Consider the following 12,648-nt stretch of genomic DNA (forward strand, 5'->3'; position numbering starts at 1 on the left):
TGAGGTTTTTTGTACCCCATCTCTGAGACCGGAGCCCCTGGGGTGTGTCTGGAAGTTGGGGGAGGACAGGGAAGCTAGAGTCAGAGGAAGGACAGCGCTGACCGGTATAGGGGACAAGGATGGAGTCATTGTTCTCTGAGAAGGGGGTGGGAGTCAATTTTGAAGGTCCTGTTGTCAGAGCAGGAAGCCTGCCGCTTAGGGAGGGGTCTGGCGGGGAGCAGGGCAGAGTGCCAGGCACCTGCCCCAAGATGCTCGGCCCTGGGCTCTGGGTTCTGGGTCTTCCTGAGCCCCAGCTGAACAAGACTGGCTGCATACCTGTCTGTATGTCTGTCTTGCCAACTGTGGGCATGGGGTGTTTCTCCTGGAATTGCGGGGGGATGGAGTGTGGCCCTCCGTGGGGTTACTGTTCACTGGCTGTGCTGGCTGTGCACCTGTGAGTAGGTCACTTGTGTCAGGGAGGTTCAAATTTGGGGCTCTCCACACTGGGTGGGGGACAGTGGCTGGGGCCAGGCAGCAGGTCTCTGAACCCCACTCCTGCCTGTGTGTGTGTGTGTGTGTGTGTGTATACGCCTATGGTCGTGTGCCCTCTGCAGAGCGTGGGGTTCTTGAGCCTGCGCCGGGTCCCTTGCTTCTGACAGAATGTGCTCACAGTCAGCTTCCAGTCCATGGGGACCCTCACCAGGGCACAGGCGGACAGACCTGGCCACAGAGCCCCAGTGTCTTAATGTGGGGCCTCTTAGATTATTCCCAGCCTTCCCCATGATGCCAAGAGGCTCACACGCCCAGAGGCCTGGCGTGGGGCTGTGAAGCTGGAGGAGGTGGGGATGGGGTGGGGACAGAGGGAGTCCTGTTTCTGTCTGACCCTCCTTTCTTCCCCCTTTAGACTCACCTTGGGTATAAAGGCTGTTACCAGCCCTCCTCTTTGCAGGGCTGGGACTGCCAGCCAAGAAGGATTGTTGTAAATTGAGCTGGGCCAGGCTGGTGGGTGGGAAGCAATTTGCAGGCCCAGTTATGCATCCTGAGAACCCGGAGCCCTGCCCTCTCCTGGAGAAGCAGGGGCCTGTGGCAAACGGCCCTCTGTCTGTGCTGAGCCCTCCAGGAAGACCCAAGGGAAAGGAGTGAGGGTGGCTGGAAGCAAGCTGGGGGCCATCCCTGTGCAGGAGAGGGGTCTGGCTCCTTCTGGCAAACCCTGGAGCCCTAGGCAGGCTCCATGCATGTGTGTGACCACTCAGGATGGCTGGGGAAGCCCTCGCTCCTCCCCACTCCTTGCCAAGGGGCCCTTCATATGTCCTTCCTGATGCTGGAAATATTGTCTGCCCTGGCAAACCCTTGTGTCCCATGGTGTCCCCACATCTAGCTGGTCACCAGGAACAAGACCCTGGGTTCCAGCAAGCCAGGCTGGCTGGACACCTTGAGACTAGGGAGGCCTTTCCTCTCCAGCCTGGACCCCCAGGAGGATGAATTATGAAGTACTTAGGTCTTTCAGGGTGGGAGCAGCTTCAGGGCACCCCTTCTTGTGCCAGGGTCACTGTCACATGTCCACTACCTCCTAATCATAAAGAGCTTAGAAGCCAGGCACCCAAAGAGGTGGGGGCTGGTGTCATCTTTGTTTTATAAAGTAGGAAAATGAAGCTCAGAGAGGCTGGATACCTGCCGAGGTCACCTGCTAGGAGGGGTAGAGCTGGGATTGAATCAGCCTTCATCGCCTAAAAAGTTCTTGCTGTCAGCTCTGTACTGTGCTGCACGACCCCCGCCCCCACCCCACTCCCCATGGCCTCCTGGCCCCCTTGTTCCCTACCAGGCTGAACTGGGCTCCGGGGGTAGGTGGGTAGACGTCTCTTAGGGGTCCCTCCCCAGGAGGAAATTGCATCCTCAATGTGCTCGGGCAAATCTGGCATCTCAAGTGGATAAATCCCACACAAATCAAGGACAGCTGGGCCCGCCCTCGGTCGCAGCCCCCTCCCCTCGGCTCCCCTTGCAGGCTGAGGAATCCCAGCAGGCTGTGGGGGTGGGTCTGGGGGGTAAGGGTGTGGTTCTAGGGGAGGAAGTTTCTGGAAGGCCCGAATGTGTGAAATCTCCCCCAGCTGTCCCCCACAGAGGGAGGGACTGCACGGTGTTATTAATCATTTTCCAGAGTGGGGCAGCTGCTTGCACACCCTGCGATGCTGTGGGGGCCTAGGCTGGGGGTGCCCACTCTGCGGAGGGGACAGGCTAGGAAGGAGGCGGAGAGGGGCGTGGGAGAGGGGTCCACACCTAGACTCTCTCAGACATACACACAGAGTCAGTTACTCGGTCACTCAACAAACATTCATAAGCACTCACCATGCTTAGGCATGGAGCCACAGCAGGGCTCAAGACTGACCCCATCCCTGCCCTTGCAGAGCTCATGGGTAGGTGGAGGAGATAGACGGGGATCAAAATCACCCACAGGGAAATAATTAGAGTCTGTGAAGGAGACACAAACATAGCTGGGTAGCTGGGTCATGGATTTGTGAGGCCAGGCTGGGCCTTCCTCCCACCATGACCCTGCTCCTCAGGACTCCCTTCCTAGACCTGCCTTTTCTGATCCCCTCTGCTCTGGCCCCCCTTGTCATCTCCCCCAGGGATGATGTGTATGTGAACCAGCAGCCTGTGCAGCTCAGCCCATCTCCTCTCCCACATTCTCCCTGTTCCTGCCTGGCTGCCACATCAAACCCGACTTATTTGCTCGTCTGATGGCTGGCCTAAGGAGGGACCTCTGCCTGGCCATCCTGCCTGGGGGTCCAGACAAGGTGAAAGGGGAATTGAAATTGGGCCATGTGGAGCCCTCAAAGCCGAGGGGCCCCAGGGGAGATCAGGCTGGGCAGAAGCGCCTGGCTGCCACCTGTTTTCTCTTGACAGGAGGCGCGACCAGACAGGGCAGGAGTTGAGCCACCCTCTCAGGGCACAGGGACAGCCACCCACCCTGTGCCCCCATGGCCTGGTCTCTTTTGGGGCCCCAAAGTGACTTTTCACCTTGTGGCTCAGAGAGGGGGATTCACTGTCCCTAGATCACACAGCGGGGAGCTCGGGCTGGACTCTGATGGCAAAGCAGGGCAGAGGCAGAGTGGAGGAGCCACTCAGACATCCTGGGGAGGAGGGAAGGCAGCAGCTCTGGGGGTGAGGAGCATGGAGATGTAGACTGTGAAATTCCCAGATTTAACCTTCAAAAGGACTCTTCATAAAAGGCTAAATGTAGTTACTGTCTACCCAGCAATTCCACTCCTAGGTATATACCCAAGGGAAATGAAACATATGTCCACAAAAGAACTTGTAAATCAACATTCACAGCAGCATGATTCTCAATAACCAAAAGGTGGATAAAACTGAAGTGTCCACTGACTGATGAATAGATAAACAGAATGTGATCCATCCATACAGTGGAATACTATTCAGCCCTAAAAAGGAACGAAGCATTGACACACACACACTACAACATAAATGATCCTTGAATACACTACGCTGAGTGAAAGAAGCCAGTTGCTAAAGGCCACATAATGTATGATTCCACTTATATGAAATGTGGAGAAGAGACAAATTCACAGAGACAGAAAGTAGATTAGTGGTTGCCAGGGGCTGGGTGGGGAAGAACAGGGAGTGACTTCTAACGGGTATGGGATTTCTCTTTGGGGTGATGAATATGTTCTGAAATTTATTGTGATGGTTGTACAACACTGTGGATATACTGAAAACCATTGAATTTGAGAAACGAAATGGCCGAATTGCATGTTATGGGAATTGCATTTCAATGACGCTCTTCCTTCAGAGTCAGGTTTCTATTTTAGGGACCAGAGGTTTAGGCTGGTAGGAGCCTGAGGCTATGTGCTAGAGAAAGATGAGGCTGGGACCCACTCCCCAGGGATGAGCCTTGGCTCTACCCCATTCCTCCTCCTCGCCACCCCCATCCCATCACTATGCTCTCTGCTGCTGGGCCTTTCCCCAGCCGACTGGGATGCTGTCCTGCTCCTTGCCTGACAATCACCTACTCTAGAAAGCCTTCTTCAGCCTCTCTCCACTCCCATCCTTCCACTGGCTCGTCTCTATTCAGTGCCTATCAGGTACCAGGCTCTGTGAGGTACACTGGTGAACAAACTTCCCAAGGCTGCCATCCTGGATGTCCTCAGATTTGCACCCACCCCTCACCTGAGAACCAGATGGTGGGTGGAGAGAGGGGATCAGATGCCAAACACCAAGCTGACGCTTGTCCCTGGACCTCACCCCCCCACCCCCAGCATGTTTGGTGTCCTGCTGTTCTTGGTAAGTTCTTCCTGGAAAGTCCTCAAGGTGTATGTGTGTGTGTGAGTGTGTGTGTGTGTGTGTGTGTGTGTGTGTGTGGTAGGGGGCGGGACTAAGGAAAAGGCATTCCCAGCAGGGAGAACAGCATGAGCAAAGGCTAGGGGGTGCCTAGCCTGTGCCTGTGCTGGGCAGGGAGATAGAGGGGCCATCAGGTTTTAAAGCTGGAATTTGGAGCCCTGAGTGGTGGCTGCTGAGGCTCTGGGTGGGTGCTGCAGGTGGAGTGGGTGGCTCTAAGGAGAACCAGACTGTCTGGAACAAATCCCGTTTTAAGCTAGACCAGAAGAAGAACTTCCTGTGACCTTGCATGTGCCGGCATGTACCCCAGACAGCGCTGTGCCAACACCCCACAGACAGGGCTCCTGGCTGAGTCATGCCCTGACAAGCAGATGCAGGCATGGCATCTGGGAACTGGGCTGAGGGCCTGGTCAGTGGTCTTCACCCCACTGGCTCTGCAGAGCCCTCTTCTGGCCAAGGCTACCTCTGGGTGGGTCATGGAGGCCCCTGCCCTGGGGAAGTGCTCCAGGTTGCCCTTAGATCCAGATACCATTAGGCTCAGGAACAGCCCATTAACCAGCAGAAGCCAGGGCAGTAGTCTCTGGGCATTGGCTGGAGGAAGGCTGGCCTCTTCGGGGAGCCCATGCCCACCTGCACCAACCCTGAGGCCAGGAAGTCTGGGGTAGAGGCAAAGGCAGGACATGGGTTCCATTCTGTCTCTACCTGGGGCTGTGCTCACCTTCTCCCAGCCAGCTCTCCTCTGCCTTCTTTGTGCTGGGCTGGGGGTTCAGTGAGCCTGGGGGTGCGTAAAACTCCCGCAGAGTGTCCAGCGCCCAGCAGGTCTCATTACTGGGAGTGGCCCCTGAGTCTCCCTGCCCCTCAGAGGAAGCTCCTAGGACAGGACCCCGGCTCCTCCTTCTAGTTTCCCCAGCACAGGTCTCCCGAATCCTTCACATCTCCAATAGGAGCCGCTTTGCCAGTGCCAGAGATGGGTCACTGACATCCCAGGACAACACCAGGTGGACTAGGCTGCACAGACAGACCGTGTGACATGGTAAAAAGGGTCAGAAGACTGAGGTCTGAATTTCACTGGGCCCTTGGGAAAGACGCCTGTCCTCCCTGAGCCTGTCTCCCAGACTTTAAAATGGTAATCAACTTGGCTAGTCCTCTCCAACCGCCCTGCCCGTGACCCTGACGCATGGCAATGGCAAGCCAACGATCAGCAAGATGCGCCCCATTCCCGCCGCAGACTTTCCTCCACCTTCCCGGAACCCCTCTGCTCACTAGGGCCAGGTGCACGCGACTTCTTGGCCCGCTTGTTCCTCCCGCGCACCTGCCGCGTTGCCCTCGTCCGGGAGGGGCAGCGATCGGCCCTCTAAGAGCGGGTCCTTTGGCCAGCAGCTCAGCCCTGTCACCGTCCTGCGTCCCAATCTGCCGCCGCCGCATCCCGAGCGGGCTGGGGCCTGGGGTCTCCGAGCGGGCGCGTCCGGCTAGTCACTGAGGCTCGGAGTCGCGCCGCGGCGCCCGTAGGTGCCGGCGAGTCCCGGGTGGAGCAGTGGTTCAAGCGGGGCGGGGCCTCTGGGCTGGGCGGGGCATCCCGCCCTAGCACTGGTCCCTCCCGGCTCCCAGAAGACTGGGCAGTGGGGCGCAGAGCAGAAGCCGGGCGCAAGCGGACTGAGCGCGGCGCGGGCGGGGATGTGCGCCCTCCTGCAGCCCCCGCTCCCAGGCCTGGGAGCGGTGTGGCCCCATGGCAGGTAGCGGCGGCCTGGGCGGCGGGGCAGGAGGCAGCCAGGGAGCCGGGGGCGGGCCTGGGGCCACGCTTCGGGCGCCCCGTGCGCCTCTGCTGTTCGCCGCTCTGGTGCTCGGAGCCTACTGCCTTTGCGCCCTCCCCGGACGCTGCCCGCCGGCCGGCCGCATCCCCGCGCCAGCCCCCGCGCCCGCCGAGCCGCCCCGCGCAGCCCGCAGCCCCGGAACGTCCGGCCTGCCGGTGGCCAGTGGCTCGGGCCGCCGGCGCTTTCCGCAGGCGCTTATCGTGGGCGTGAAGAAGGGCGGCACGCGCGCCCTGCTGGAGTTTCTGCGGCTGCACCCCGACGTCCGCGCGCTCGGCTCGGAGCCCCACTTCTTCGACAGGTGCTACGAGCGCGGCCTCGCCTGGTACCGGTGAGCGCTCATCCCGTCCGCCCCATCGGCTTCCTGGCGGGTGCCTTCCGGGAAACCGCGTGGTGTGCCCCAGGGGTCTCACTGGGGACCCCGCGGGGCGAGGACTCCAGGCGTCTTCAGGGGCTGAGACCAGCCTGCGTGGGGGCTGAGGCTTGACGGGGAGGACGCGGCCCTCCTGCAGCAGGTTTTATGGAAAAGAGGGTCGGTCACTGGCCATGGACTCCCAGAAACTTTGAAAACTCCAGGGAAAGCCCTGGTTCGGGGCTAGAGTGCGATTCCAGCGAGAAGTAGTTTGGAGCCTGTGGGGTTTGAGGTGCTTTAGAAATGCTTCATACTCAGTTGGCCCTCTCCCCTGCATCACTGAGGGGAACATGTCTGAACTCTGGTCAGTTACCTTAAGAAAGGGTCTCCGGGTTCCCTGCAGCCTCCTAGAAAGTATCTGTCAACCCATTCCCCACCCCTAAGACCCCTGATCCTGGAGAGAGGAATCCTTCTCCATAGTCCTGGGTGTCTGGAGAAAGTCTGGTCTTTAGAAAGGAGGAGGGTGCCTTTGAGTCAATGCCCAGGGATGGGAATTGGGATCCCAGCCTCATGTCATGAGGCTCTGTAGCTGCCCTGACTCTCACCCAGTATGGCCTTGGGGGGTGTGGTGGAATGTGGGGGAGCACCCAGCCGCAGCTGAAGTAACCTGTCCTGGTGGCTGATCAAACACCAGCCCCTCCCTGCCGAGGTTAGCACCGAAGGTTGAGTGTGAGGCCCAGCCCTCTGCCTCTGTCAGTTGGGCACAAGCCTGCCTCAGCGCTCTATCCCTTCCTTCGGGGAAATGAGGGCTTACAGATGGAGGGTGAGTCACCCCACTCCCCACAGCACCAGCCTCATCCCCAAGCTTGGGCCAAGCCCCTAAGGGCCAGAGAAGACCCTGCCTAAGGTCACCTGGTAAATTAGTGGTGAGTGGGGTGTGGCAGGACTGAGACTTTTTACCTACAGGTTTACCAGTTTTTCTGTACCCAGATTCCACCCTGCCCCCACCCTTGTTATCTTTGCTTTTTTGCATCAGAATTACTTATGGGCTTGGAGGGTTCCCAATGAGAACAGGGGGTTCTGGCTCATGAACTCTGAAGGGTTGCTGCTGTCAGAGGTCTAGGGAAGTTGTGTGGTGAGGGGGGAGGTGAGTCCATCCCTGGACCCAGCTGTCTGAATCCCTGCATTCTCAACACTCAGGGAGAAACCACTACCGCACTCTGACAGTGCTTCAGCATCTGAAAGCATCCCTAATTCCTCACTTCTGTGCAGAGGAAGAAGAGGAGGGGGAAAGGAGGAGGATGGAGAAGGGGAAGGACACACTGTTAACCATAGTGCAAATTTCAGAGCTCACTACTGACCCCATAAGCTGGGCTAATGAGGGGCTGCAGGAGAGTCTAGAATTGGGTTTAGACCTAAAAAGGCTCCCAAAGAGCCAGGGATCCTGAGAGCCTATCCAGGCCCTCTCTGGGCACATGCTTCAGCTCTGGGGGACTGGTCTGGGGAGCCTGAGGGGCCTGAGAGGAAGCCAGCTGGACCCAGATTCGGGGTCAGATCCTCAGCACAGGGGAGGGGCTCTTGGGACATTGGTGTCCCTGAGGCCGGAGATGGGAGTGGGATGATTCAGCAGCCTGTTTAAGTCTGGTAGAGGAGACTTTCTCCTTCCTCAGCCCAGCCACCACACTGCGGGGAGGGGTGCTGCAGAGGAGGCAGAGGGTCAGGTCCGTGGCTTCTGCCCCTTTAATCTGGAGCTGTCCCTCGGGACTGGCTAGTGCTGACCCTTCACTGGCTGGTGCAGGGCTGAGCTTCTGGAGTGCGTGTGTCCACGTGCCTTCCAAGGGACGAGGCTGTGTGCTGATGTATGTGCACGTGGGCATGGTGTTGCTCACAGGCACCTGTGCCTCTGAACCTGACTGTTCTTCCAACCAGCTGTGAGTGTGCAGTGAACCTCTGAAAATGCCCACCCCTGCCTGTTTCCCCAGCTGCAAAGAGGATGCCCAGCCCCCGGGCAGGGAGGGTCTGGTGGCCTTGTCTGCTCTCAGGACCCTGGGCCCAGCCTCCAGAGCCTGTTCTTGGTGGTGGGGGTGTGGGGCGGTGAGTAGAGGAGCAGTGGCCAGTGCCCCCAGTTGACTTTCTGGGACACCTGTTCCCACTGGGCTGTGACCAGGCAGTGACTCTGGCCCTTCCCTTGGCCGTGGCAGGGGTGCTGGGCTGCTCAAAGTTGACCTTGGCCAAACCAGTCCCCCTCCCTGGGCCTCAGCTCATCCCTCAGGCTCTTGAGGATCCTCCTTCTTGGGGACCGTGACCCCCAAGTGTCCCCAAGCTCACACAGCATTTGTTCATCTAGTCACTGACTCATTGAGCACCTTCTGTTTGGCAGGTGCTGGGGTCACACAGACAAACACCCCCAAGTCTCAGTTCAGAAGGGGGCGCCCTGTCTGGGGGCAGGTGGGGGCTGTACTTTGACCTTAGTATTTTGGAAAAGCACAGAGACCAGGAGGGATACAGGTAGGGCCACCCCCTTGGCTCCTGGTACCGTGTTGTTCCAGACAGGAACCATAGCTGGTTTCTGCTGAGTCCCAGGCCCTGCTGGATGAGGCCCAGGCGAGGTGCAGGATAGAGGGGTGGGGGTGGGGCTGAGACAGAGGAGGGAGAGTTGCCTGGGGCTGGATGGAAGCCGCAGGGAAATGCAGACCAGATGAGCAGGGAGGGAGTGTCCACAGAGCAACTTGTCAGATGTTTGCCGTGTGGGGGTCAGAGTCAAGTTCCTCTCATCGTCTCCCCAGTCTCTCCCACCCCCAAGAAGCCCCCATCCCCCGCTCCTCTGTGCCTGGCTGGCTGGGGACAGGCTTCTGAGGCCTGGGGAGGTTGAGTAATTGATCCCAAAGATCTCAGATCTCAAAGCTGGTTTGTGGCAAGAGTGGGCCTGGAAAGTCAGCCTCCCCTATCCCCCTTCCCATCCCCCTTCCACGGTGGGGCTGGGGGCACCTCCCTGACTTCCTCTCCTCTGACTTCCTTGGAGAGAAAACAGCAGTGGGTGCTAAGGTCCCTCTAATTTTTGTCCGCTTCCTTGCAGCCCCTCCCCCCAGGCAGGCCGGAAGGGGTGGGGATACTCAGAACCAGGTGAGCCCAGCCTGGAGAAGGAAAGAGGGTGCTCCTGGGGTCACTGGGCACCTGGGGGAGGAAAGGGATGGGAAGGGGGTGTCAGAGGTCGGTGAGGAGGGTCCCAGAGCAGTCAGGGCTGGTTCCCTCCCTCAGGAGGGTGATAAACGGAGGGCGGTGATTTCTGATGACCTCTGTCGGCACTGGCTTATGTCTGTGGGTCTCAGCATCGAGGTCCAGTGAGGGGAGATCCGCCTTCTTTTGTCCTCCCTCTTGTGGGAAGGGGGGTTCCCTGAGCTGGCTACCCCAGGCTGCAGTCCTGAACCTCAGCCCTTGGCCTTGTTCCCACCCAAGTTCTCTTTGAACTTATTCACAGGGAGGGCTGGGTGCAATTCCCACCTGGATTCCTGGGAGCAGAAGCCAAGCCAACACCGCCTCCCAGCAGCTGCAGCCGGCATCCATCCCAACACTTCCTGCTCCATCTCTGAGCCTCAAGTGGGGCAGTGAGTGGGGTGGAAGGAGTCCCAGATCACTCCTGGGACATGGGGGGAGCAGAATTGTCTCCCATGACTTCTGTAGACCAGCTCTGCCCAGGGCCTTAGTTTGAGGGGGGGGCAGCTCCCACAGCCGGCAGACCCTGCAACCCACCCCACTCCCCCGAGCCAAGAGGGTGGTGTCAGGGGAGCTCGTGGCATGCCTGGGACTCATGTGTGCACGTTCTCCAGTCCCGACATCAGCACCCTCCAAGCTGAGCACGCCAACTCGTGTGCCTGTACGCCTGGGTGTCCACCTGGCCTGAGCAGGAAGAGGAGACTGTCTCTCAGAAGCTCGTGTCTGGGGGTCACTAGGCTGGATGAGACCTGAATTTTGTCCTGTGTGTCACCCTCCTGGCTGGGGCCAGTCCTGAGGGCTGCCAGTGGGATTGGGGGCAGCTCCTTCAGAGATGGGGGACAGAGACACCCCCCACCCCGTCCCTAGCACAGAGCCTGATAGCCTCTGCCTCTGTTGACCTAGTTCCCAGTCCTCCCTCGGAGCTGTTTGCTCAGCTGGCCCTGCTGCTGCACCCTGCCCCTCCCCACCCTGTTCTACCTGGCTGGCAGGGTGGCCTCAGGATGCTACCCAGGGTCCCTGGACTGCCTGGGTGGGGTGCTAGGATGGGCTTCCCCAGGTTTGGGGTTGTCAGGGGTCTGTCACCAGCTGACTCCCCCGGAACCTTGGGATGGTTCCAAGGTTCCTCCACCCCCCAACCCCCACCCCTGGTCAGAATGAGAGGATTGCTCGGAAATGCTGCAGCTGCAGCCTTGCACCATGGGTTCCAAGCCGGGTCTGGGCAACCCAGGCGGCTGGGGTCTTGAGACAGATCCTCAGGCTGCTTCAATGACCTCTCCAGTGTCCTGGGCTGCGCTGTGGCTTTCAGCATTCTGGGGGGCCCAGGTCGGGGAGAATTAGCAGGGCTGCCACCAAAGGCGGGAGACGCCATGCAGGGGAGGGAGTGATAGGAGGGGCAGCTGCCCATTTTTGGGGACACTTGTCAGTAACTAATGGCCTAATTCAAGGGACACCATCAGCCACTTAATGAAAGTGTGACTGGGGTAATTACAGTGCAGGGGCCTGTGGGGGTGGGGATGGTGGGTGGAGCCTTGTGGGTGGCAAGTCTGGGGAGTGCTGGGTCTGGGGTGAGAGGCACAGCAGTGTCAAGGTTGGGGTGCAGTCAAGCTCTGGGAGGGGTGTGGATAGCCTTGGAGGATGGGCCCCTACTGTGAGCCTGTGCTGAGGCTGGGCGCCCTCACGGCCCACACCCCAGGCTGCCCACCCAGACACTTAGGATGGGTGGGCCTGGTGGGGAAGGGGAGATGGGGAGGCTCGCCTGTCTTGTAGGTATGGGGCTTCCCTGGAGGAAGGGGAGGTTAGTCTCGGGCCTCTGGGGGCCGGTCTAGCATGGGAGGACTGGAGGAGGGCCAGCACCTGCTCATGCCCCCCTCTCCACCCACCTTCCCACAGGAGCCTGATGCCCCGCACCCTGGATGGGCAGATCACCATGGAGAAGACCCCCAGCTATTTCGTGACCCGGGAGGCCCCACGCCGCATCCACGGCATGTCCCCGGCCACGAAGCTGATCGTGGTCGTGCGGAACCCCGTGACCCGGGCCATCTCTGACTATGCGCAGATGCTCTCCAAGACACCGGGCCTGCCCAGCTTTGGCACCCTGGCCTTCCGCCGAGGCCTGGGCCCTGTGGACACGGCCTGGAGTGCCGTGCGCATCGGCCTGTACGCCCAGCACCTGGACAACTGGCTGCGTTACTTCCCGCTGTCCCGCTTCCTCTTTGTTAGCGGCGAGCGCCTGGTCAGCGACCCAGCTAGGGAGCTGGGCCACGTGCAGGACTTCTTGGGTCTCAAGCGGGTGGTCACAGACAAGCACTTCTACTTCAACGCCACCAAGGGCTTCCCCTGCCTCAAGAAGGCCCAGGGCAGCGGCCGTCCCCGCTGCCTGGGCAAGTCCAAGGGCCGGCCCCACCCACGTGTGCCTGAGGCCATGGTCCAGCGCCTGCGGGCCTTCTACCGGCCCTTTAACCGCAAGTTCTACCAAATGACCGGCCAGGACTTCGGCTGGGACTAATGGGGCTGGGGAACCCACGCCCTGCCTGGGGACTCTCAGTGACCTTAATTTATGCCTGTCACCCAGCCGGAGTGGGCCCTGTACACAGGGCTGGGCAGAGAGAAATATTTACAAAATAAAGTTTGGATCTGTGTTCTTCTATGTGCCCTTGAGGGTTGCAGGGTGGGGTTGGAGGTGCCACCTCCTGCGGGGATGATAATCCTGCCAGCTAACGTTACTGGGCACTGTTCATGCTGGGAATGGTTAAAAATCCGATCCTTGTCTATCCCTCGAGGTGGGCAGTGAACTTGGCCACCTGTCACAAGTGAGTAACTTAGGCTCAGAGAGGTTTGGGGCCTGCTCGGTGACATACAGCTCAGCCCTGGTGACTCTGGGGACCACCCTCAGGCTCTCTTCTCAGCCCTGGGATGCCAAGCTGGGTTGTCCCATATTCCGAATGG

At 59.5% G+C, this 12,648-nt stretch overlaps 1 protein-coding gene and 1 long non-coding RNA gene across 2 annotated transcripts in view; one reads left to right on the forward strand and one right to left on the reverse strand.

Moving 5' to 3' along the window:
• The window catches only part of LOC149747434 (uncharacterized), a 17,471-nt gene extending 11,628 nt beyond the window's left edge, over positions 1 to 5,843 (reverse strand). Inside the window, exon 1 of the long non-coding RNA XR_016387852.1 lies at positions 5,642 to 5,843. This is a non-coding gene — a long non-coding RNA (uncharacterized LOC149747434). The remainder of the gene's footprint in view (positions 1 to 5,641) is intronic.
• On the forward strand, positions 848 to 12,343 carry HS3ST6 (heparan sulfate-glucosamine 3-sulfotransferase 6). The gene is made up of 2 exons (XM_022594487.3): positions 848 to 6,468; positions 11,593 to 12,343. The coding sequence occupies exons 1-2, from the start codon at positions 6,056 to 6,058 to the stop codon at positions 12,206 to 12,208; spliced, it is 1,029 nt and encodes a 342-aa protein (XP_022450195.1). The 5' UTR covers positions 848 to 6,055; the 3' UTR covers positions 12,209 to 12,343.
• Positions 12,344 to 12,648: the final 305 nt, after the last annotated feature.

The sequence above is a fragment of the Delphinapterus leucas genome, chromosome 15 (genome assembly GCF_059928025.1).
Source record: "Delphinapterus leucas isolate spDelLeu-1000000601 "Yukka" chromosome 15, BTC_Dleu_Yukka2, whole genome shotgun sequence".
Taxonomy (NCBI): domain Eukaryota; kingdom Metazoa; phylum Chordata; class Mammalia; order Artiodactyla; family Monodontidae; genus Delphinapterus; species Delphinapterus leucas.